The sequence below is a fragment of the Dendrobates tinctorius genome, unplaced genomic scaffold, assembly GCF_039654945.1.
Source record: "Dendrobates tinctorius isolate UK_male_01 unplaced genomic scaffold, ASM3965494v1 ptg000111l, whole genome shotgun sequence".
Taxonomy (NCBI): Eukaryota; Metazoa; Chordata; class Amphibia; order Anura; family Dendrobatidae; genus Dendrobates; species Dendrobates tinctorius.
The window spans coordinates 30,100,376-30,124,920 of record NW_027361779.1 but is presented as its reverse complement, the minus strand read 5'-3'; the positions used below and the strand labels follow the sequence as shown (position 1 = coordinate 30,124,920).

At 45.2% G+C, this 24,545-nt stretch overlaps 1 protein-coding gene across 9 annotated transcripts in view; it reads left to right on the top strand.

Annotated features, from left to right (window-relative positions):
- The window catches only part of ORC3 (origin recognition complex subunit 3), a 142,649-nt gene that overhangs the window by 19,068 nt on the left and 99,036 nt on the right, over positions 1-24,545 (top strand). For all 9 annotated transcript variants that reach the window (XR_012234811.1, XM_073589598.1, XM_073589596.1 and 6 more), the window contains 5 exons: positions 3,700-3,797; positions 6,074-6,218; positions 6,564-6,668; positions 11,029-11,183; positions 11,384-11,514. Coding sequence is in view for 8 of the 9 variants with exons in the window: in XM_073589598.1 (XP_073445699.1) it covers positions 3,700-3,797; positions 6,074-6,218; positions 6,564-6,668; positions 11,029-11,183; positions 11,384-11,514 (634 nt within the window). In the remaining variant the exon portion in view is untranslated. The remainder of the gene's footprint in view (positions 1-3,699; positions 3,798-6,073; positions 6,219-6,563; positions 6,669-11,028; positions 11,184-11,383; positions 11,515-24,545) is intronic.

Below are 24,545 nucleotides of genomic sequence, written 5' to 3'. Positions count from 1 at the left end.
TGACCCCACAGCACTGGTCACTACTGAGCGTGTACATAAAGTGCAGCACAGATTCATCTCACCCCCAACCCCACAGCACTGGTCACTACTGAGCATGTACATAAAGTGCAGCACAGATTCATCTCACCCCCAACCCCACAGCACTGGTCACTACTGAGCATGTACATAAAGTGCAGCACAGATTCATCTCACCCCCAACCCCACAGCACTGGTCACTACTGAGCATGTACATAAAGTGCAGCACAGATTCATCTCACCCCCGACTCCACAGCACTGGTCACTGCTGAGCATGGACATAAAGTGCAGCACAGATTCATCTCCACTATGACCCCACAGCACTGCCTCACTACTGAGCATGTACATAAAGTGCAGCACAGATTCATCTCACCTCTGACCCCACAGCACTGGTCACTACTGAGCGTGTACATAAAGTGCAGCACAGATTCATCTCACCTCCGACTCCACAGCACTGCCTCACTACTGAGCATGTACATAAAGTGCAGCACAGATTCATCTCACCCCCAACCCCACAGCACTGGACTGGTCACTACTGAGCATGTACATAAAGTGCAGCACAGATTCATCTCATCTCCGACCCCACAGCACTGGTCAGTACTGAGCATGTGCATAAAGTGCAGCACAGATTAATCTCACCTCTGACTCCACATCACTGCCTCACTACTGAGCATGTACATAAAGTGCAGCACAGATACATCTCACCTCTGACTCCACAGCACTGGTCACTACTGAGCATGTACATAAAGTGCAGCACAGATTCATCTCACCTCTGACTCCACAGCACTGGTCACTACTGAGCATGTACATAAAGTGCAGCACAGATACATCTCACCTCTGACTCCACAGCACTGGTCACTACTGAGCATGTACATAAAGTGCAGCACAGATTCATCTCATCTCCGACCCCACAGCACTGGTCACTACTGAGCATGTACATAAAGTGCAGCACAGATTCATCTCACCCCTGACCCCACAGCACTGCCTCACTACTGAGCATGTACATAAAGTGCAGCACAGATTCATCTCACCTCCGACTCCACAGCACTGGTCACTACTGAGCATGTACATAAAGTGCAGCACAGATTCATCTCATCTCTGACCCCACAGCACTGGTCACTACTGAGCATGTACATAAAGTGCAGCACAGATTCATCTCACCCCCAACCCCACGGCACTGCCTCACTACTGAGCATGTACATAAAGTGCAGCACAGATACATCTCACCTCTGACTCCACAGCACTGGTCACTACTGAGCATGTACATAAAGTGCAGCACAGATTCATCTCACCCCTGACCCCACAGCACTGCCTCACTACTGAGCATGTACATAAAGTGCAGCACAGATTCATCTCACCTCCGACTCCACAGCACTGGTCACTACTGAGCATGTACATAAAGTGCAGCACAGATTCATCTCACCTCTGACCCCACAGCTCTGGTCACTACTGAGCATGTACATAAAGTGCAGCACAGATTCATCTCATCTCCGACCCCACAGCACTGGTCACTACTGAGCATGTACATAAAGTGCAGCACAGATTCATCTCATCTACGACCCCACAGCACTGCCTCACTACTGAGCATGTACATAAAGTGCAGCACAGATTCATCTCACCCCCGACTCCACAGCACTGGTCACTGCTGAGCATGGACATAAAGTGCAGCACAGATTCATCTCCACTATGACCCCACAGCACTGCCTCACCACTGAGCATGTACTTAAAGTGCAGCACAGATTCATCTCACCTCCGACTCCACAGCACTGGTCACTACTGAGCATGTACATAAAGTGCAGCACAGATTCATCTCATCTCCGACCCCACAGCACTGCCTCACTACTGAGCATGTACATAAAGTGCAGCACAGATTCATCTCACCCCCAACCCCACAGCACTGGTCACTACTGAGCGTGTACATGTGCAGCACAGATTCATCTCACCCCCAACCCCACAGCACTGGTCACTACTGAGCATGTACATAAAGTGCAGCACAGATTCATCTCACCTCCGACTCCACAGCCCTGCCTCACTACTGAGCGTGTACATAAAGTGCAGCACAGATTCATCTCACCTCCGACTCCACAGCACTGGTCACTACTGAGCATGTACATAAAGTGCAGCACAGATTCATCTCACCCCCAACCCCACAGCACTGGTCACTACTGAGCATGTACATAAAATGCAGCACAGATTCATCTCATCTCCGACCCCACAGCACTGGTCAGTACTGAGCATGTGCATAAAGTGCAGCACAGATTAATCTCACCTCTGACTCCACATCACTGCCTCACTACTGAGCATGTACATAAAGTGCAGCACAGATACATCTCACCTCTGACTCCACAGCACTGGTCACTATTGAGCATGTACATAAAGTGCAGCACAGATTCATCTCACCTCTGACTCCACAGCACTGGTCACTACTGAGCATGTACATAAAGTGCAGCACAGATTCATCTCACCCCTGACCCCACAGCACTGCCTCACTACTGAGCATGTACATAAAGTGCAGCACAGATTCATCTCACCTCTGACCCCACAGCACTGGTCACTACTGAGCATGTACATAAAGTGCAGCACAGATTCATCTCACCTCTGACTCCACAGCACTGGTCACTACTGAGCATGTACATAAAGTGCAGCACAGATTCATCTCACCTCTGACCCCACAGCACTGGTCACTACTGAGCATGTACATAAAGTGCAGCACAGATTCATCTCACCTCTGACCCCACAGCACTGGTCACTACTGAGCATGTACATAAAGTGCAGCACAGATTCATCTCATCTCCGACCCCACAGCACTGGTCACTACTGAGCATGTACATAAAGTGCAGCACAGATTCATCTCATCTACGACCCCACAGCACTGGTCACTACTGAGCATGTACATAAAGTGCAGCACAGATTCATCTCAACTAAAAGCCAAGCTCCTTGGATCAGGACCAGAACAGAAATTTAGACTGTGTTCATACATTGCGTTTTTTGCAGCGTTTTTTTTTTTTTTTCCAACTGTTTCACAATACCAGCAACGTGAGATTTCAGAAATCTCATGTAAACACATTGATTTTTTTTTTTTTCTTCACTGTTCTCTCAATGAGCTGCGTTTTTGCAAAATACAGCATGTCACTGCTTTCAGCATTTTTGCAGCATTTTTCACCCATTGAAAGCAATTGCTAGGGCAAAAACGCAGTTAACAGGTTTTGCTGCATTTTTGGTGACAAAACCAGACAAAGTTGAATCAGATTATTTTTTTGGAGGCACTAAACTCTATCAGCATGCACAAGAGACAAATAAATGTACCCTGGCACAAAGGCAGCAAAAAAACTCCGTAAAACCTGCTTTTTGTAAGTGGCTTAAACGCAGCTTAAACTTTGCATTAAAAAAATTGCAAAAACACAACGTGTGAACATGGCCTTATAAGACACTTCATAGCTTTTCCAAATTCTTATGAAAACATTTACAGCACATCCTGCATTGTACCCAATGTATTATATATTATAGAAGTGTTTCCATTTTATTCCAACTCCACCAAAATGGACTCCAGCTACACAACTCGGGTAACAAAGGATAATTCTGTCCCATAATTCACATTGACTACATGCCATAAGTTGTCAGGGCGTAAATATAACTTGTCACATAGGGAAATCTTGGATCTGAGTTACCTCTCTTTATTTCCAGCCGACTATTTTATTGAAAGTCTGAAGAGCTCTGAAGATGGCAGGGTGCGTTTTGAGAGCTGCCAGTCACTGTGGCAGCAGATGAAGTCCCAGACGGAGGTCAGTGAAATCCATAAGAAGTGGAGGGGTAATAGATGAATTCTTCATCAATGGTTGATTTGCTCTGAAATAAACTTTTATTCCCTAATCTAACCTTATCAGTAATTGTGTAATATACATAATTCATCCAGTCCTAAGACAGCAGCACCAAATGGCCTATATATACTGTACGTGTCCTCAAGACTGCGAGAGAGAGAATGCATGCGCTCTTTAATGTTCCTGAAAACACCAGGGGGCGGAATGCTCTGTTTTAGGCCTCATTTACAGTACATGTCTGTTTTCACATACAAGTATTGTTCACCAATAGCAATTGTACCTGTTAGAACCTATTCTCATGTTTGTGTATTTTCACGGCCTGAGTGGTCTGCACCAAAACGCAGAGACATGTCCGATTTTGAGCCTCGTTCAGACCTTTTGGGACATCTAGAAGACTGTCTGAAGAAGAAAAGGTGATCACTACCATGAATCCTGTGTCATGCCAACAGAAAAGCATCCCGAGGCCATTCATGTGTGGGGGCTTTTTATCTAAGGGAGTGGGCTCACACACATTTTTCCTAAGAGCACTGTTATGAATAAGGAATTGGATTTAACTATTCTCCGAGACCAACGATCCAGGAGAAACACACACACACACACACGTACTCACATCTCCAGGCCGCAAACCACCCTCTTTCCTGCCGGCTGTGACTGCACGGAGGTGGGTGGGAAGGCAGCTGCGGGACACACACACACACACGTACTCTCACACACACACGCCCCACACACATACTTCCCTCCCAATGCGGTAGCATCGGGCACACCTCTAGTGTGTGTGTGTGTATATATATATATATATATATATATATATATATATATATATATATATACACACATACTGTATATAAAGCAATAAAAAGATATCTATAGTCCTGACAAAGTGCCTGACCTCGGTCTATATATGCCTTACCCTAAATAAGTGTGTGCTTTTTTAGAACTATTGTCACTTTATAGCACTCATTTATGATGCTCTGTAGGTGGGCAACCAGTACTTCCAGAAATGTCTACCAGGCGGGTATGAGCAGCAGCATCAGACAAATTCTCATTCCATATTCAAAAACCATATCCTATAGGCATATCATAACTAGAGTTGAGCGAATTTTTCAATATTCGGTTTGCATTGCGTTCTGCTGCGACCTATGGTTTTTGTAATATTTGCCTAACATCATTGGAGTCAATGGGAGTAGAAATGAGCAAATATTTTCAGAAACGATCATCAGACACAAACTCGGCACAAGTAGGGTACCAATATTGCAAATTTGGATTTGTCGACCATTTCCAAACATTCGCTCAACTCTAATCATAACATAGATATTATCTACCAACAAATCCGTCCATCAGCATACATTATATATATATATATATACATGTGCTTGTGCTCTATGCAAAAGATACATTGATCATTGTATTCATATAGATCAGGGTGAGTTATATTTTAAGTCTCTCCTGTCTATATATGAAACACAAGCCAATATCTAGACAAGAAAAAAGAGAAGATGTGCATGCCAGAAATGTCAGGAACCCAGCATATATTAGGAAGGATAAAGCAAGAATGAGTTTACTGTACTTACGCCCAATCAAAATGCCTCAACGTGTTTCCCTAACTGGTTTGTCAGGAGGCCAGATCTACATTCTTATGTGGTCATAATCAAAATTCACAATGCTGTGGCCAAGATACTCCCCAGATCTCAGTCCCATTGAGAACCTGTGGTCAATCCTCAAAAAGAAAGTGGACAAACAAAAGTACAGAAATTGTAAGAAACTCCAAACACTGATTAGGCAAGAATGTGTTATCAATCAAGTTTTGCCCCAGAATCTGATATCCAGCTGCCAGGGTGAACTGCTGAAGTCCTGAAAAATAAGGATTTACACTGTACATGTTGATTATTTACATAAAAGCTAAAAGTGTAAAATTCCGCAAAAGATCTATCCTTGGTAAATCCTCCCAGCTACAGCGCCACCGATCGGCCTGCCGGCATTTGTTTACTGTTTGCCGCTATGAACTCGTCAGCCAATCATTGGCTGCAGCTGTCATGTGGGTAGACAGCATGTGAACCCAGCAGGGAAGGAAACCAAACTTTCTGGGTTCATCAGAGAAATGGGGTTTAACAGCTGACTATAGAATTTTTTTTCTGAACACACAAAACTTCTATAGCCACTCTTCTTTACTTGACTCCTAAAATTGAAAGTACTGCAAATTAAAGCAGAAACCAGCCTTCAGCGCTCATTTTCTGTTTCAGCAATTGCAGGAGGAGCTGAACAAGAAGCTTTTTGACAATCTCCTCTGCTTTTTGAAGAAATCTCACTCAGATTTTCGGGACCAAAAAAATGATTGGAATTGCAGAGTGAGGTCTAGTGAAATTCCTACCGCTGCCCTCCTACTCGGTATGTCTCTCCTCTTCATATGTGGCTTTTTTCAGTGTTTGGTAGTTTTAGCCTGTGTTCCTTTGGACATAGAAATTTAAGTCTTCCTATTTTAAAAATTACTGGAACTTCCACTCATCACAAGATTTGGGTCTGATCCCCCACTTTCCTCAACACCTGTATGACTCTGGGGGCTACAGCAGTAGAAACCCATTGACTGCACATTTTCCCCTGCCTCTTCTATGTAACAGCTGTTCTATGCAGCCATTCTTTCGTATAGGGTATGCTTGGCTTTAGAGCTGACGGCGTAATGTGCAGGTATAGAACACGTCCGGTGTGATCTGATTTTGTTTTTCATCTTTCCAGGTGTCAATGTCACTGACCATGAGCTAACCTTCAACAGCCTTTCTGACGTTCTTCTTGAGCATGTAACGCCATATGTCGTTTTGTTACAAGCCAAGGAATGTCCTGGTAAGAATACATGCTTGTTTATTGCTTGACTACAGTAAAATGACAATGCTGAATGTAATCATTTGGGAGTGTGCTAGATGTTCCAAGCTCTTTGTGGCTTACGGCCCTGCTTCCTACAGTGCAGAGAAGGTTCTTGATTTCTTACCAATATCAGGAAGTAAAAGAATACACGTAGACCAAGTTTATCGTTGTCTGCTATGTGTACATAATCCAAAGGTATGAACTGGGATATAAACTGGTATGCATGCAGCGTGTAAGCGCACGTTCACACTGACCACTAAATAGAAAAAAATACAAAGACAGAAACATAATAATTGAATACCCTGCATTAAATAAACAGCAATAGTGCATGAAAAATAATATTCAGTACTTGGTTAACATGTTTTTTTTATAAAAAAAAAAAAAAATGCAAAAGCCATACCACCACTTCACGATGACCATAGTTGGGACAGTCCAAACTCTAATATTAAAAACCTTACCGTTTGTCAAGTGACATGCATGTGGTAAGGACTGGGCCCAGCTAAGTACCCTATATTATTATCATGTACTATTGCTGTTTATTTTCTGCAGGGTATTCAATCATGTCTTTTTTTTCTGTTCAGTGGCCAGTATGAACGTGCGCTTACATGCTGCATGCACACCAGTTTATATCCCAGTTCATACCTTTTTATTTTTTTTTTTTAGTCTGTTTGCATCATGTGCATATAAAGCTGTGGCCTCCCTTTCCTTGAGCTGGGCATTATATTGATGTAGTCTCCCATGACTGTGTCCCCACTAGTTGGGCCCAGTCCTTCTCAGCCCTTAGGCTGTGTGCACACGAAGCGATTTGTAAGCGTTTTTGCCGCGATTTTCGGCGCAAAAACGCTGCGAAAATGCTTAAAAATCGTGTACAGAACGCCCCCCATGCATTCCTATGGTATTCCGCACATGCTGTGCTAATGCTGCGCTTTTTTCCGCGGCGGAATCACATCGCGGAAAAAATCGCAGCATGCTCATTCTTTTGTGCGGAATCACAAAGAATTGCCGCGATTCCGCACCCATAGGAATGCATGAGAATCACTTACTTCCCGCATGTGGCTATGCCCACCATGCGGGAAGTTAAGCGTCTCATGTGCGGTTGGTACCCACGGTGTGGAGGAGAGGAGACTGTCCTCCAGGCCCTGGGTACCATACCCCTGTAAAAAAAAGAATAAAAATAAAAAAATCGGGGTATATTTACCTTCCGATGTCCCGCGCTGCATTCCCGGCCTAAGCGTTCCCAGTAATGCCTTGCGGCACAGTTCTGTGATGACGTAGTCTCGCGTGACTCTAGCGGTCTCACGAGATCGCTATAGCAACGCGAGACTACATCATCACAGGTCTCGCAAGGAATTACTGGGAACGCTGAGGACCGGGAATGCAGAGCGGGACACCGGAAGGTAAATATACCCCGATTTTTTTTTTTTTTTTTTTTTTTTTTTTTTTTTTTTTACATCCTATCTTTTACTATTGATGCCGCATAGGCGGCCTCAATAGTAAAAACCTGGTCACACTTGTCAAACACTATGAGTGTGACCAACCTGTCAATCACTTTCCAAGCGATGCTTCAAATCGCTTGGAAAGTGCTTGAATAACGCACGTGAAAATCGCGGCAAAATCGCGATCATAATCGCGGTGAGATCGCGCGGAAAAAAACGCGCGATTTCTGGGAAGGAGTCCAGTTTTTAGTGAGTGTTTTAAAACGCTACGTGTGCACATAGCCTTATCCACATGCATGTCACTTGACAAACGGTAAGGTTTTTAATATTATTGTTAGGACTGTCCCAATTAGGGTCACCGTGAAGTGGTGGGATGGCTTTGCATTTTTTTAAAATAAAAAATCATGTTAACTAAGTACCCTATATTATTTTCATGCACTATTGTTTATTTGTTTACTGCAGGGTTTTCAATCATTGTTTCTGTCTTTGTTTTTTTTTTTTCTGCTATGTGTACATGTAGCTGAATTGTGTGCCACCATTGATGTTTATATTTTATTGTATGCCCTTTTAGTTTATTTTACTGTGATCACTGTCACGTACACATTTATAGCTTGGATCGTTCATGACTCTGTGACACCAAACATGTATGTTATTGTTTACTCGCCTTTTTATGTATTACAGCTTTTTATGAGCAAAATGTTTTTCCATACCTTTTGTTTTGAACATTTTTTTTTTAACTTAGTCCCTATATAGGACTTTTACTTGCTTGATTGCTGATCTAATATCCTGCCGTGTACTGCAAGATTTTGTTTAACACTGACATTTTGCCTGTTAGACTCTGTTAATTGCAAGTCCTTACAGGCCACACTAGCTGTCTCACCCAAAAGTCATTACTTTGCAGTGGACTTCTGTGACAATTACTGGCACTACACGATCACCCCTTTCCTCAAATAACCATCTAGATACCGCTGTCACTATTGACTGCAGTCTCCAAAGGGTTAAGCGATCGTGATTGGTTCTAATACAGGTTGTGACTGTTGTAGCAAGGTGTCCGCTATAATATACAACTGATACTCGTTGATGGTGACAGTTCTACTTGTGAGCTGGCGCCATCATCACACATTACATACATATACTGTGGTTTGCAAGAAATCACTTACCACTACTCCTGGTAATGATAAATGCCACGGCACTCGGAGATCCATATACCGTATATACTTGAGTATAAGCCGACCAGAGTATATGCTGAGGCCCCTAATTTTGCAACAAAAAACTGAGAAAACTTATTGCCTTGAGTATAAGCCGATGGTGGGAAATGCAGCAGCCACTGGAAAACTTCAAAAATAAAAATAGATACTAATAAAAGTAAAATGGTGGCCCCCTAAGATGCTCCATATGAATATATGCCCCATATAATGCTGCACAAAGGTTAATGGTAGCCCCATAAGATGCCGATATTAATATATGCCCCATATAATGCTGCACAAAGGTTAATGGTGGCCCATAACATGCTCCATATTAATATATGCCCCATATAATGCTGCACAAAGGTTAATGGTGGCCCCATAAAATGCTCCATATTAATATATGCCCCATATAATAATAAGGCTGCGATTTAAAAAAACAAATGACATACTCGCCTCTTGTTGCTGCCCGCTGCTCCTCAGCGTCACCGGCTCTCTGCAGTGACTGTTCAGTCAGCGTGCACGCACTAAACACGTCATCACGCCCTCTGAACTGAACGTCACAGCCAGAGGACGCGGAACACAGCAGAGCGGTGGAACGGGGACAGGTGAATATGGCAGGCTTACCCTCCCCCAGTCCTACTCATCCTCCTGGCGTCTGCATATCTGACTCTGCTACATCTCAGTCCTGGCGTCTGCATCTCTCTTCCTGTCTTCTTCCTGTGCGGTCATGTTATACCGCTCATTAAAGTCATGAATATGCTCTCCACCCCTATGGGAGTTGAGACGCGTCTATATTCATTACTTTAATGAGCGGTATAACATGACCGCACAGGAAGAAGACAGGAAGAGAGATGCAGACGCCGGGACTGAGATGTAGCAGAGCCTGATATGCAGACGCCAGGAGGGTGAGTATGATGTCTCCTCCTCCCCCGTGCCCCCCGCTGGCTTTCTGGCTTATCACTCGTGTATAAGCCGAGAGGGTTTTTTCAGCCCCAAAAAGGGGCTGAAGAACTTGGCTTATTCACAAGTACAAATACGGTGCATATTTATTTATGCAGCATGCGTTTGTATAGCAGAAGGCCATTGTTTTGGTCAACAGACCTTTTTCACGGCCAGTAAATGATGTCAGACAGGTTAGTCCTCCAGGAATGTATCTACTCCATACATGTACCGCGAATGTTGGGGAGTGAGATTAAAAAAAAAAATTCTCTTTTCCAAATCCACCTACCACCAGCACAGGAAAAAGATGTCTCTGTTCCAACACACTGTTCTCTGGCATGATGTCACTAAGAGGCCTTGTCGTGCTCCTCCTTCGATCTGCTGTCTCCAGGATTTTTCGGGAGCGTGGGGCAGATAACGGATGCAGGAGCTGCATGCATCCTTCAGGCAGCGTGTGTGAGACACCTGTCTTGGAGGGAGCGTACATCTCCCCATGTATGCAGACTTAAGACTCCTCTTTTTCTGAGTCGTCCTGCGGCAGCCTCTCATTTACACAACACCAAGACAGCACAGACTTTATTTGCATATTCGTATTTCCCAGGGAGCAATGCACCTAGGATTTCACTGTGATTGAGCGCCTTTGCCGGCTGCCGCAGTGTTTTCTTTGACTGGTCTCCCTGAGGTCAGTGATTGTTTTGTGGAACACCAAGATATTGTCGGCCTTTGTGTTTATTTTGTTGTGAAACACTATTGATGACATAAGATAATGTCTTCCAGGAATAAAGCAGCTTCTTCAGAAGCTCCTGTCACAGCTTCTGGGATGTGGAGCAGATTTAGTTCTTGATGAGGAGGATGACTATCCTTCTGTCTCTCAGAGGAAGATGAACTGCACCATGGCCTCTCTTTCTGCATGGTATCAGAAGATTAACAAGGTAATATTTTCTGTACTCATTCACATGGCAGTAGGTTACTAAGCCGTGAGCTTTTTTTTTCTTGCTGATTAACTCTTCAGAAACAACGGTGACCGGAGTTCACAGTACCAAGGAACAATTTACTACATGCCATTAGGTTATATAAAATTACTGGTTGTCTAACTATGAGTGATTGTCCTATTTTTTTTATTTTACTGAAGAAATCAAGTTCACCAAAGAAAAAGAGGCCGGCTTCCTTGGAACGTGGTCAAGCACCTCAGATTGTTGTGGTCTTCAAAGATCTGGAAAGTTTTACATCTTCTGTACTGCAGGAATTCATTGTTATTAGTAGGTATGTAGCTGTGAAGGCCATTGCACATTGTACTTTAATGAGTACCACAACTGAGATATGCAGGATCATTATCAGAGATGTCCCGAGAAAGCGCAAACGACAACGGAAAAAAATCAGTAATGTGTCGGAATCTTTTATCCACACACTGGTGGAATAAAATATGTGCAAAATATTGTATTCTCCTATTGTACAGTAAGTCCTGAGTCTTCTTTCCACAAGGGAACCCCTGAATCAAATGCCTTTTCCAGGAAACTCCTGCAACTACTTCATCACTACTGGCAGCAGTCACCTTTATGAGTGTCCATACAGAGATGGCTGTCAATCTCTCAGAAGGACGTTCCCATACGGCCAACGTTGGCTGACATTCAGATTAATAAATTACATGTTGTTGGACTGATGGACTGGATAGTTTACTACTTCACCACCATGCTTCACTGACTTCAACTGTGGTTTAAATGCAGAGAACTGTCTGTGGCTCTTGGACCCAAAAAGAACAATTTTACTTTCATCAGTCCACAAAATGGTTCTCCATTTCTCTTTAGGCCAGTTGATGTGTTCTTTGGCAAATTGTATCCGCTTCAGTACATCTTTTTAATAGGACTTTGCGGGGACTTCTTGCTAAGAGATTAGCTTCACACAGGCGTCTTCTGTCTGTCTTTGATCATCCTAGAGCTGATCATTGGCTGAGCCTTTGCCATTCTGGCTATTCTTCCATCCATTGGAATGGCAGTCTTCCTCTTTCTTCCACATCTCTCTGGTTTGGCTTTCCATTCTAAAGCTTTGGAGATCATTTTAGCTGAACAGCCTATCATTATCTGCACTTCTTTGTAAGTGTTACCCTCTCAATCAACTTTTTAATCAAAGTATGCTTTTCTGAACAATGTTTCGAATGACCCATATGTCTCAGGCTTTCAAGGAAAAATGCATGTACAGCATGTCCTGGCTTCACTCTTAAATAAGGGCCACCTGACTCACACCTGTTTCTTCACACAATGATTGACCTCACTAATTCAACTCCACACTGCTACTATTATATTGAACACACAGACTTTCAATTATTCTAATAGACTGAAAAACATGCAGGTCATGAATGCGGAGTCTGTTGGTTTTCTTAGACTCTACTGCACCGACTGGTACACTGTTTGACATATGGGAATATAATTTATACCAAAAACGGTGATTAATCGGGTTAGTCATATTGGACTGCTATTATTTTGAACACTACTGGATCTGCTGGATCAGTGAAAATGATGGGTGTTGATGTTGTGCCTATACATAATATAGTAATCTCTGTCCCAGGGGGTCCGTCATATATTATAGATCAAGGCTTCTTGCATTGAACACAGAAACCTATGACACAGGCAAGGCATTTTAGACTTATACAATTTATGCCAGTTTTGCAGTTCAGAGTATACAATGTCTACGTATTTGCATTCAGAAAAAAAAGACCTTTTCTCCTACATAAAGTCCTGCTCTTTGTTTAGTTTCCCTTCAAATAAGAAGTAATACACCTAATGGCATAATAGAATGTCATGTGTGCCACAGTTGAATATCCCATGATATAACCAATTTAAATAAACTGACAGTCCTTCATTCATATTTAACCCCTTAATGACCAGAGCTTTTTTCGGTTTTGTTTTTTGCTCCCCTTCTTCCCAGAGCCATAACTTTTTTTTTTTTTTTTTCCCGTCAATATGGCCATGTGAGGGTTTTTTTTTTTTGCGGGACGAGTTGTACTTTTGATAGACATCATTGATTTTAGCATGTCGTGTACTCGAAAACGGGAAAAAAAATTCCAAGTGTGGTGAAATTGCAAAAAAAAGTGCAATCTCACACACGTTTTTTGTTTGGCTTTTTTGCTAGGTTCACTAAATGCTAAAACTGACCTGCCATTATGATTCTCCAGGTCATTTTGAGTTCATAGACACCAAACATGTCTAGGTTCTTTTATTTTTTATCTAAGTCAGGGGTGGGTAATTAATTTTGCCATGGGGCCGCATTAGAAACTGGGATGGTGTCAGAGGGCCGGACTAATATAATTATCTCAGTTTGTACCCAATGCTATATACAGTCGTGGCCAAAAGTATTGACACCCCTGCAATTCTGTCAGATAATACTCAGTTTCTTCCTGAAAATAATTGCAAACACAAATTCTTTGGTATTATTATCTTCATTTAATTTGTCTTAAATGAAAAAGCACAAAAGAGAATGAAGCAAAAAGCAAAACATTGATCATTTCACACAAAACTCCAAGAATGGGCCAGACAAAAGTATTGGCACCCTCAGCCTAATACTTGGTTGCACAACCCTTAGCCAAAATAACTGCGACCAACCGCTTCCGGTAACCATCAATGAGTTTCTTACAATGCTCTGCTGGAATTTTAGACCATTCTTCTTTGGCAAACTGCTCCAGGTCCCTGATATTTGAAGGGTGCCTTCTCCAAACTGCCATTTTTAGATCTCTCCACAGGTGTTCTATGGGATTCAGGTCTGGACTCATTGCTGGCCACCTTAGAAGTCTCCAGTGCTTTCTCTCAAACCATTTTCTAGTGCTTTTTGAAGTGTGTTTTGGTTCATTGTCTGCTGGAAGACCCATGACCTCTGAGGGAGACCCAGCTTTCTCACACTGAGCCCTATATTATGCTGCAAAATTTGGTAGTCTTCAGACTTCATAATGCCATGCACACGGTCAAGCAGTCCAGTGCCAGAAGCAGCAAAGCAACCCCAAAACATCAGGGAACCTCTGCCATGTTTGCCTGTAGGGACCGTGTTCTTTTCTTTGAATGCCTCTTTTTTTTTTTTCTCCTGTAAACTCTGTGTTGATGCCTTTGCCCAAAAAGCTCTACTTTTGTCTCATCTGACTAGAGAACATTCTTCCAAGACGTTTTAGGCTTTTTCAGGTAAGTTTTGGCAAACTCCAGCCTGGCTTTTTTTATGTCTCGGGGTAAGAAGTGGGGTCTTCCTCGGTCTCCTACCATACAGTCCCTTTTCATTCAGACGCCGACGGATAGTACGGGTTGACACTGTTGTACCCTCGGACTGCAGGGCAGCTTGAACTTGTTTGGATGCTAGTCGAGGTTCTTTATTGAACATCCGCACAATCTTGCGTTGAAATCTCTTGTCAATTTTTCTTTTCCGGCCACATCTAGGGAGGTTAGCCACAGTGCCATAGGCTTTAAACTTCTTGATGACACTGCGCACGGTAGACACAGGAACATTCAGGTCTTTGGAGATGGACTTGTAGCCTTGAGATTGCTCATGCTTCCTCACAATTTGGTTTCTCAAGTCCTCTGACAGTTCTTTGGTCTTCTTTCTTTTCTCCATGCTCAATGTGGTACACACAAGGACACAGGACAGAGGTTGAGTCAACTTGAATCCATGTCAACTGGCTGCAAGTGTGATTTAGTTATTGCCAACACCTGTTAGGTGCCACAGGTAAGTTACAGGTGCTGTTAATTACACAAATTAAAGAAGCATCACATGATTTTTCGAACAGTGCCAATACTTTTGTCCACCCTCTTTTTTATGTTTGGTGTGGAATTATTTCCAATTTGGCTTTAGGACAATTCTTTTTGTGTTTTTTCATTTAAGACAAAGTAAATGAAGATAATAATACCAAAGAATTTGTGTTTGCAATCATTTTCAGGAAGAAACTGAGTATTATCTGATAGAATTGCAGGGGTGTCAATACTTTTGGCCACAACTGTATGTATATAATATATAGTATACATATGCTATCTTTTCACAAACAAACAGTATGTTAAACAATGCAAAGAATTACAATACAATGAAAATATGGAGGACCTAATTACATCTTTATTTAATGATGATATGATGAACTGCAACCAGCTTGTGATTGTTCACTTTAATTGTTAACTGTAACAGTGTTAACAGTGTTAAAGAGTGTTAAAGTTAACTCTACCCAGAGTCCCAGACCCTGGCCTGACGTAAACACCCAGTCCAGACCCAAACACCCAGTCCAGACCCAGTCGAAAGTAATTGATGCTAACCTTACGTTGCACCACAGTGTCACTGGTCTGCTTGCAGCAGTATAGATCACACCACGCCTCCACGCCCGCACGTTTTAGCACAGAGTTGGAGGCGTGGTGTGATGTATACTGCCGCAAGCAGACGCAGCCCTCTCTCAGACCACGCCCCCTCCAGCCTCGACCAGTCAGCGCCGCAGGTCTGGTGTGTGGGTGGTGCGCTGGAGGCAATGTTTCTGTGCCGCTCTTAGGAGGTCGGGGTCCGCTCCGCTCACCGCCACGTCTGCCGGGACTCTTCTGCTTTCCTCATGAATGATTCATGAGGAAAGCAGGAACCGGAGAAGTCCCGGACCCCTCCGCTGGGCCGATCACAGGCAGTGGGCGGGCCAGATGCGGCCCAGGGGCCACCCCGTGCCCAGGTCTGATCTAAGTGGTGAAAAAAAATTCCAAGCTTTGCTTTAAAAAAAAAAAAAAAAAAAAATTGCTCCACTTTCCGATTTCCGTAGCGTCTCCACTTTTCGTGATCTGGGGTCGGGTGAGGGCTTATTTTTTGTGCGCTGAGCTGACGTTTTTAAGTATACCATTTATGGGTAGATACAAACTTTTGATCACCCTTTATTGCATTTTAATGAAATGTTGCGGCAACCAAAAAAAACGTAATTCTGGCTCTTTGATTTTGTTTTTCCCGCTACGCCGTTTAGCGATCGGGTTAATCCTTTTTCTATTGATGGATCGGGCGATTCTGAACGCGGCGATACCTAATGTGTTTTTTTTTTTTGTTTTTTTTTTATTTTGGCATGCTTCAATAGTCTCAATGGGAGACTAGAAGCTGCCATAGCAGATCGCCTATATGACCGGGTGGAGCTCATAGCAATCTGGCATCAACAACTATAAAGGTCTCTATGAGACCTCTGGTTGTTATGCCAACGCATCGCTGACCCCCAATCACGTGACGGGGGTCGGCGATGCGCATATTTCCGACCCGGCAGCCGGAAGCGCTGGTTAAATGCCACAGTCAGCGCTTGACAGCCGCATTTAACTAGTTAATAGGCGTGGGTGGATCGCGATTCCACCAGCGCCTATTGCGGGCACATGTCAGCTATTCAAAACAGCTGACATGTCCCGGCTTTGATGCGGGCTCACCGCCGGAGCCCTCATCAAAGCGGGGGTACTGCCATTGGACGTACTATTGCATCCAATGGCAGTAAGGGGTTAAAGTTTAAATTTCTCTGCAATGTTTTTGAGCCTCCTGAATGATACAGTGGGGAAAAAAAGTATTTAGTCAACCACTGAAATCAAAGTATTACTGTATATACTCGAATATAACCCGAGATTTTCAGCCCATTTTTTTAGGCTGAAAGTGCCCCTCTCTGCTTATACTCGAGTCATTGTCCCGGGGTCGGCGGGGGAGCGCAGCTGTCAGATCATACTCACTCCCCCCTGGCGCAGGGAGCACAGGGGGAGCCATGCTATATTCCCCTCTCCCCGTTCCACCGCCGCATGCCGCTTTGTCTTCTGGATCCTCTGGCTGTGACGTTCAGGTCAGGGAGTGCGTTGATGTGGTTAGTGCGCGCCCTCTGCCTGAACAGTCACTGCATAGACCCGGAAGACAGAGCGGCGTACGGTGTTGGAATGGGGACAGGTGAATATCACAGGTGCCGGGGCCCTGAGCCAGCAGCGACACCGACACCTGGCCCCCATAGTGTGCCGATGTCCCCGCCTGCTCAGGACACCGGCACCTGGCCCCCAGCGACGAGAGGCGAGTGTCTTTTAAAATCGCAGCAGCAGCAAATGGGGCATATTTATCTATGGGGCATCTTATAGGGCCATCAACCTTTTATGCAGCGTTATATGGGGCATATTATTCTATGGAGCATCTTTTGGGGCCATAAACCTTTATGGAGCAGCTTATGGGGCATATTAATTCTATGGAGCATCTTTTGGGGCCATCAACCCTTATGGAGCAGCATATGGGGCATATTATTCTATGGAGCATCTTATGGGGCCATCAACTTTTATGGAGCAGCATATGGGGCATCTTGTTCTATGGGGCATCATATAGGGCCATTATTAAGCTTTGTGCTGCATTATATGGGCAATATTTTTTGTATGTAGCATCTTATGGGGCCCATCATGAACTTTATGGAGCATTATATGGGGCTCCTGATTCAATATGGATATTCAAAAACATTGAACCTACTGATGTCTTAATTTTACTTTTATTGGTATCTATTTTTATTTTTAAAATTTACCAGTAGCTGCTGCATTTCCCACTCTAGGCTTATACTCGAGTCAATACGTTTTTTCCCAGTTTTTTGTGGCAAAATTAGGGGCCTCGGCTTATACGGTATGTCTTGTGTATTAGGGTATCAAATTAGAAAATATCATATAGAAAAAAATCCAATTAAAAGATATAACCTTTATTATAGTTGACTAAAAGCCACCTAAAAATATATCAGCAATAAAGTGCATGTCTCAGATTTAGTATATAGGTAATCAACTGATCGTAGAAATAAGTGTGGATACAACTAGACGATAAAATCAGCAAATTTCCATAGTAATGGCAAACACTTATGCCTATTATGCCGTTTGCTGATATTAATATATGTTGTACCTTTTGAATAAGATTGATATTTTCAGATGACAGCTTTCTTATCTATTTTAGTAAGGGGCTGATATCATATGGATTTATAGGCATTGAGTTTGCCAGTATTTTGGATATTTATTTGATTTTTTTTTAATATCCATTATTATACTCTCTGCAAGCCATAAAACCGCATTTTACATATTTCATGGGTTTTGGGCTATAGGGTTCCTTTTGAAATAGGAGTGATCTCTGTATAGAAATATTGGTTCCCTATTGAGGGTGCAGGGATAATACAGTAATAAGGTGCATCTAGGGATTTATAGGGGCAGCCATCGTTGAGCGGGGGCACCACAATGCTACCCCCCCTTCCAGGGTGCCAATCTCTGTAGATAGGAAGGACAATATTAGGCAATTAAAAGGGACCTATAGCAACTCAAGGTGGTTGGTTTTTATTTCACTGTGTGTTGTTTGGGGTGCACAGACCACCTTTTTATGTGGCTTTTAGTGAACTATAATAAAGGTTATATCTTTTAATTGGGTTTTTTTCTATATGATTTTCTATTTAGTCAGCCAGCAATTGTGCAAGTTCTCCCACATAAAAAGATGAGAGAGGCCTGTAATTGATATCATAGGTAGACCACAACTATGAGAATCAAAATGAGAAAACAAATCACCTTGTGTGATTTGGCAAGATTTATTCATCAAATTATGGTGGAAAATTAAGTATTTGGTCACCAAATACATGCAAGATTTCTGCCTCTCACAGACCTGCAACTTCTTTTTTAAGAGGCTCCTCTGTCCTCCACTCATTACCTGTAGTAATGGCACCTGTTTGAACTTGTTATCAGTATAAAAAACACTTGTCTCATCCTCAAACAGTCACACTCCAAACTCCAGTATGGTGAAGACCAAAGAAAGAGCTGTCGAAGGACACCAGAAACAAAATTGTAGCCCTGCACCAGCCTGTGAAGACTGAATCTGCAATAGGCAAGCAGCTTGGTGTGATGAAATCAACTGTGGGAGCACTAATAAGAAAATGGAAGACATACAAGATCATTAATAAGCTACCTCGATCTGTGACTCCACGCATGATCTCACCCCGTGGGGTCAAAATGATCACAAGAATGGTGAGCAAAAATCCCAGAGCACACAGGTGGACCGAGTGAATGTCCTGCATAGAGCTGGGACCACCGTAACAAAGGCTACCATTAGTAACACACTACGCCGCAAGGGACTCAGATCCTGTAGTGCCAGACATGTCCATCTGCTTAAACCACTGCAAGTCCGGGCCCTTCTGAAGTTTGCTAAACAGCATTTGGATTATCCAGAAGAGTATTGGGAGAATGTCATATGGTCTGATGAAACCAAAGTAGAACTGTTTGGTATAAACAAATCTCGTTGTGTTTGGAGGAGACAAAATGTTGAGTTACATCTAAAGAACACCATACCAACTGTGAAGCATGGGGGTGGCAACATCATGCTTTGGGGCTGTTTATCTGCAAAGGGACCAGGACGACTGATCCATGTACATGAAAGAATGAATGGGGCCATGTATCGTGAAATTTTGAGTGCAAACCTCCTTCCATCAGCAAGGGCATTGAAGATAAATGTGGAAGGGTCTTTCAGCATGATAATGATCCCAAGCACACCACCAGGGCAACAGAGGAGTGGCTTTGTAAGAAGCATATAAAGGTCCTAGAGTGGCCTAGCCAGTCTCCAGATCTCAACCTTATAGAAAACCTTTGGAGGGATTTGAAAGTCCGTGTTGCCCAGCGACAGGCCCACAACATCACTGCTCTAGAGGAGATCTGTATGGAGGAATGGGCCAACATACCACCAACAGTGTGTGCCAACCTTGTGAAGACTTACAGAAAACGTTTGACCTCTGTCATTGCCAACAAACGATATCTAGCAAAATAATGAGAACTTTTGTTAATGATGAAATACTTATTTTCTACCATAATTGGAAAAATAAATGTTGCCAAATCCGACAAGGTGATTTTCTGGATTTGTTTTCTCGTTTAGACTCTCATAGTAGTGGTCTACCTATGATGTCAATTACAGACCTCTCATCTTGTTAAGTGGGAGAACTAGCACAATTGGTGGCTGACTAAATACTTTTTTTCCCCACTGTACATTTTGCAGCTTTCTAAATTGAATATTTCCTACCGTTTTGCTGTGGCACAGTGTGTAAACCCTTCCTCTACTCTAGCTAGCTTTGTTGCTGTTTTTGCCATCTTGTCTAAGCTTTATCAGTTTAGTCTGCTGTCTGCCTATCTTTTCATCATAGAAATAGTAATAGTGAGGGGTAGGAGGGGAATAATTAACAGATTAGAGTGTGGAGAGGAAGGAAAGCATCAATATCTTCAGAGAGGGCAGATCACACTGGCAGTTCTCGATCTCTACATACAGAGTGGAGAGAGAAGACAAATATATAGCAAAGTTTTTGTGTGACATGATTCAGGCCGATAATCTTGCACTTTTTTTTCCCTAAATGAATGTATCCACTGACTGTGTTTGATAAATTTCTCCCAATGTTGCTGAATACATTGACAATTCTAGAGATGAAAATTTGTACATGTCTCTAAAAATTACATTCTGGGTGCTAATAAATGGACGAATCACTGATCTTGCATGAAAAAATCATTACTGACGTCACTTTTTCTCGTTCGCCTTATTGGGGGACACAGAGACCATGGGTGTATGCTGCTGCCACTAGGAGGCTGACACTATGCACAAAAAAAGGTTAGCTCCTCCTCCGCAGTGTACACCCCACCGACCGGCAGGAAGTTCCTCAGTTTAGCTTAGTGTCAGTAGGAGGTGGACACGGGTCTTTTATTAGACCCCTATCTACCTCGTCGTGCGTCGTTCCTTTACAGGTTTCGGAGGGATACGGAGTGAACAGTCACATCCGTACTCCCACAAAGAGACTATGAGTACGGCGTGTACTGCCACCCCGTATCCTCATAGGTCTCCGCGGCAGGACCAGGAGCCTCGCACAGGTGCGTGCCAGCTATACGGACGGTCCTTGCCCCCCGCCTCCCACCATCTCGCCTACCAGAGCCTGACGGTTGGACGAGGCGTGGATTCCATAAAGACAGACAGCGTGGGATTCTCAGGTACCTTTATTGTGGCCCCCGGCCTGGGTGAGTATGCGGTCTAGCGGTCCCCCGGCGTTTTCATCCTAAGGCAGTCGCCAGGGGACCACGGTAGGGCCTGCGCGCCCGCTTCTCCCCACGGTCGCCGCATCCAGGAAGGCCCCTTTTCTTTCGGGCCTTGTTCTGCGCCCCCCCCCCCCCCCCCGTTTCTTCTTCATCCCGGCAGGGGTATACAGGGGTCGGGCTGTGGGAAGCAGGGACGTGGCCCGGTGTTGCGGCGCGTCTTCCGCGCCGACCCCCTGCTGACAGGCGGCCGGCGCTATTAATTTAGGCCCCGGCTTCATCTCGGGCCTACCGCTGCGTCGCGGCCACGCCCCCTGCCCCTTTCTTCTAAGCGGGCTTCTCTCCCGCCCGTCCTAGGCCTTCCCAGCCCCCTTGCCTCACACCAGCCTGCTATTGGACAGCGGGCGGTGCTAAGGGGATCTCTGCGGCGAGCTCCGCCCTTCTTCTCCCTCTGGCAGCGCGCCCTTTCCCTGGTGGTCGCCATCTTCTCAGCCTGCCAGCCGGACCTCATTCCCTGCCGGATTTCGGTCGCTGGGCCTTTTTTTTTCAGCCGGATTGGCCTGGCCTCATCCTGCAGCCAGATCAGAGAGCGTCGCCCTTGGGGACACCGGACCGTGAGTAGCTCTGCACCTGCAGACTGACACCCTTCTCTGCCTTCTGTCCCCCAACCGTCCGGCACTGCCTCTCTTTTCACTATGTCCAACGCTAAGTCTGATCGTACCCGCTCTGCGTCCAGCCCGACGCCGCTCAGGAGCCATCCATAGCCCAAGGGGCGAGTGAGCCCCCCATGCCGGGTTGGGCCTCCTCTCAATCACAGTCAGTGGCAGACCTCATCAAGGTGTCTCAGTCCCTAGTAGCCGTTCTGGACAAGTTGCCCTTGGGAGCTTCGGCGGGACCCAGCACGTCTCAGGACGTCCCATCTGAGCCAGCCAGCGGCAGTCGCAAGAGGCCCAGGCAGGACCTCCAGGCGGAGTCCTCCCCTCGTCCTACCTCACCCCATAGTCCCCAGCAGTCTCCCTCTCGGGCCTCCTCCCCCGAGTCAGGCGAAGCGCTTTCGGAATCGGAAGGGGTCTTAGAGCTGGATTCGGACCAGGATGCGAACATGAAGGTTACGGTGCAAAACCTCATTGCCGCGATTCACCATACCTTTGACATCGCTGACGCCCCTGCGAAATCCTCAGATCAGGAGGTTTCGTCCAGATGGGCGGAAACACCATCCAGGGTGTTTCCCTTCCATTCTGAGTTTGGAAAGATTTTTACAAAGGAGAGAGAAGATCCGACCAGACGCTTTCAAAGAGGAAAGCGTCTCGGCGTGCTGTACCCGTTTGCTAAAGAGCTCACGGACAACTGGGCCGCTTCTCCCTCGGTGGACCCTCCCGTGTCCAGACTTTCTAATAATACGGTCCTTCCGCTGTCAGGTGTGGCGTCGCTAAAAGATTCTAATGATAGGATCATAGAATCTCTAGCAAAATCTGCCTTCGAAGCGGCATCAGCAGCGGTATGTCCAGTCTTTGTTTCTTCTTGGGCAGCAAAGGCCATATCCACTTGGGCAGATGACCTTCGGCAGGGCATTCTGGATAAGGCACGACCAGAGCATTTGGCCGATCTCGCCAATCAGATTTCCCATGCGGGGGATTATCTGCTTTCTGCCTCCTTGGATGCCGCATCTTGCGCAGTTCAGGCGTCAAGTAACATCGTGGCAATCCGACGTACAATTTGGCTCAAGGCCTGGCAGGTGGACTTGTCCTCTAAAAAGTCTCTGACCAATCTGCCTTTTCAGGGAGTGCGTCTCTTCGGATCACAATTGGATCAGATTATTAAGGATGCTACCGGAGGTACGAGTTTTCTCCCCTCCAAGCCTCGCAGACCTCCTCCAAGGCGTCAGTTTCGTCCCTGTCGGACTTTCCGCCGTTTCAATACGGCGGAAAACCCTTCCACCCAGCAAAGGCCACAGGCACGTCAGGAAAGAAAGAAGGTTTCCTTCAGGCCCACTCCGTCCTGGCGGTCCCACTCTTCCCAGGGAAGACCGTCCAGATCTAGATCTGGACGGTCTACGTCCGCATGACTACCATCGGTCTCCCGTGGGTCCCTTCCAATTGGGAGGTCGACTTCTCTTCTTCAGCGATGTCTGGCTCGCCTCAGTAGAGGACGCTTGGGTCAGAGAGGTTGTATCAACAGGATACAAAATAGAGTTCATTTCTCTTCCACGGGATCGTTTCTTACAATCCCGTCCGCCGAGGGATCCGGCCTTGGTCCCGGGGTTCGGTTCGGCCATCGCCTCTCTTCTCAGTTCCGGGGTGATTGTGCCCGTTCCCGAATCGGAACGCTTCACAGGGTTTTATTTAAACCTGTTTGTGGTGCCGAAAAAGGACGGGACAGTTCGACCCATCTTGGATCTCAAGTTACTCAACAAGAGAGTTCGCCTTCGCCATTCCGGATGGAGTCAGTTCGCTCGGTAATTGCTTCCATGGAGGAGCAGGAATTCATGGGTTCCATAGACATCCAAGATGCCTATCTACATGTGCCCATATTTCCCGGACATCAGAAGTTCCTGCGGTTTGCAATTCTTCACGAACATTACCAGTTCGTCGCGCTTCCTTTCGGGCTCGCCACCGCTCCCAGAGTCTTCACGAAAATTATGGCGGCGTTGATGGCCTTGTTGAGGATCAGAGGTCTCGTTCTTTTTCCGTACCTCGACGATATCCTGATCAAGGCCCCCTCCTTTCAACAGGCCCGCCTAAGTGTGGCGATCGTTCTAGACACCCTGTCCAGTTTTGGGTGGATCGTCAACCGGGAAAAGTCCTGTCTGGTCCCTACTCAACGCCTTGTGTTTCTGGGCCTTCTGTTCGACACTCGTCGGTCAAGGGTATTTCTCCCACAAGACAAGATTCTTTCCCTGCAGCAGGGCGTGCGATCATTACAGATCACACGATTTCCTTCCCTCAGGTCAGCCATGAGGGTCCTGGGGAAGATGGTGGCGGCGATAGAGGCAGTTCCCTTTGCCCAATTTCACGCCAGGCCACTCCAGCAGGCCATTTTGTCCAGGTGGAACAGGTCGGCTCTGTCTCTGGATCGTCCGGTTCGCCTTTCCTGCCGGATCAGGCGGTCTCTCAACTGGTGGTTGACGTCTCCCCTCATTCTCTTGGGGCGGTCTTTTCCCGTTCACTGGCAGATTGTCACTACGGACGCCAGCCTCATCGGCTGGGGTGCAGTGTTCCGCAATCACACTGTTCAGGGTCGATGGTCGACTCAGGAATCAGCTCTGCAGATCAGTGTCCTAGAGATATGGGCGATCCA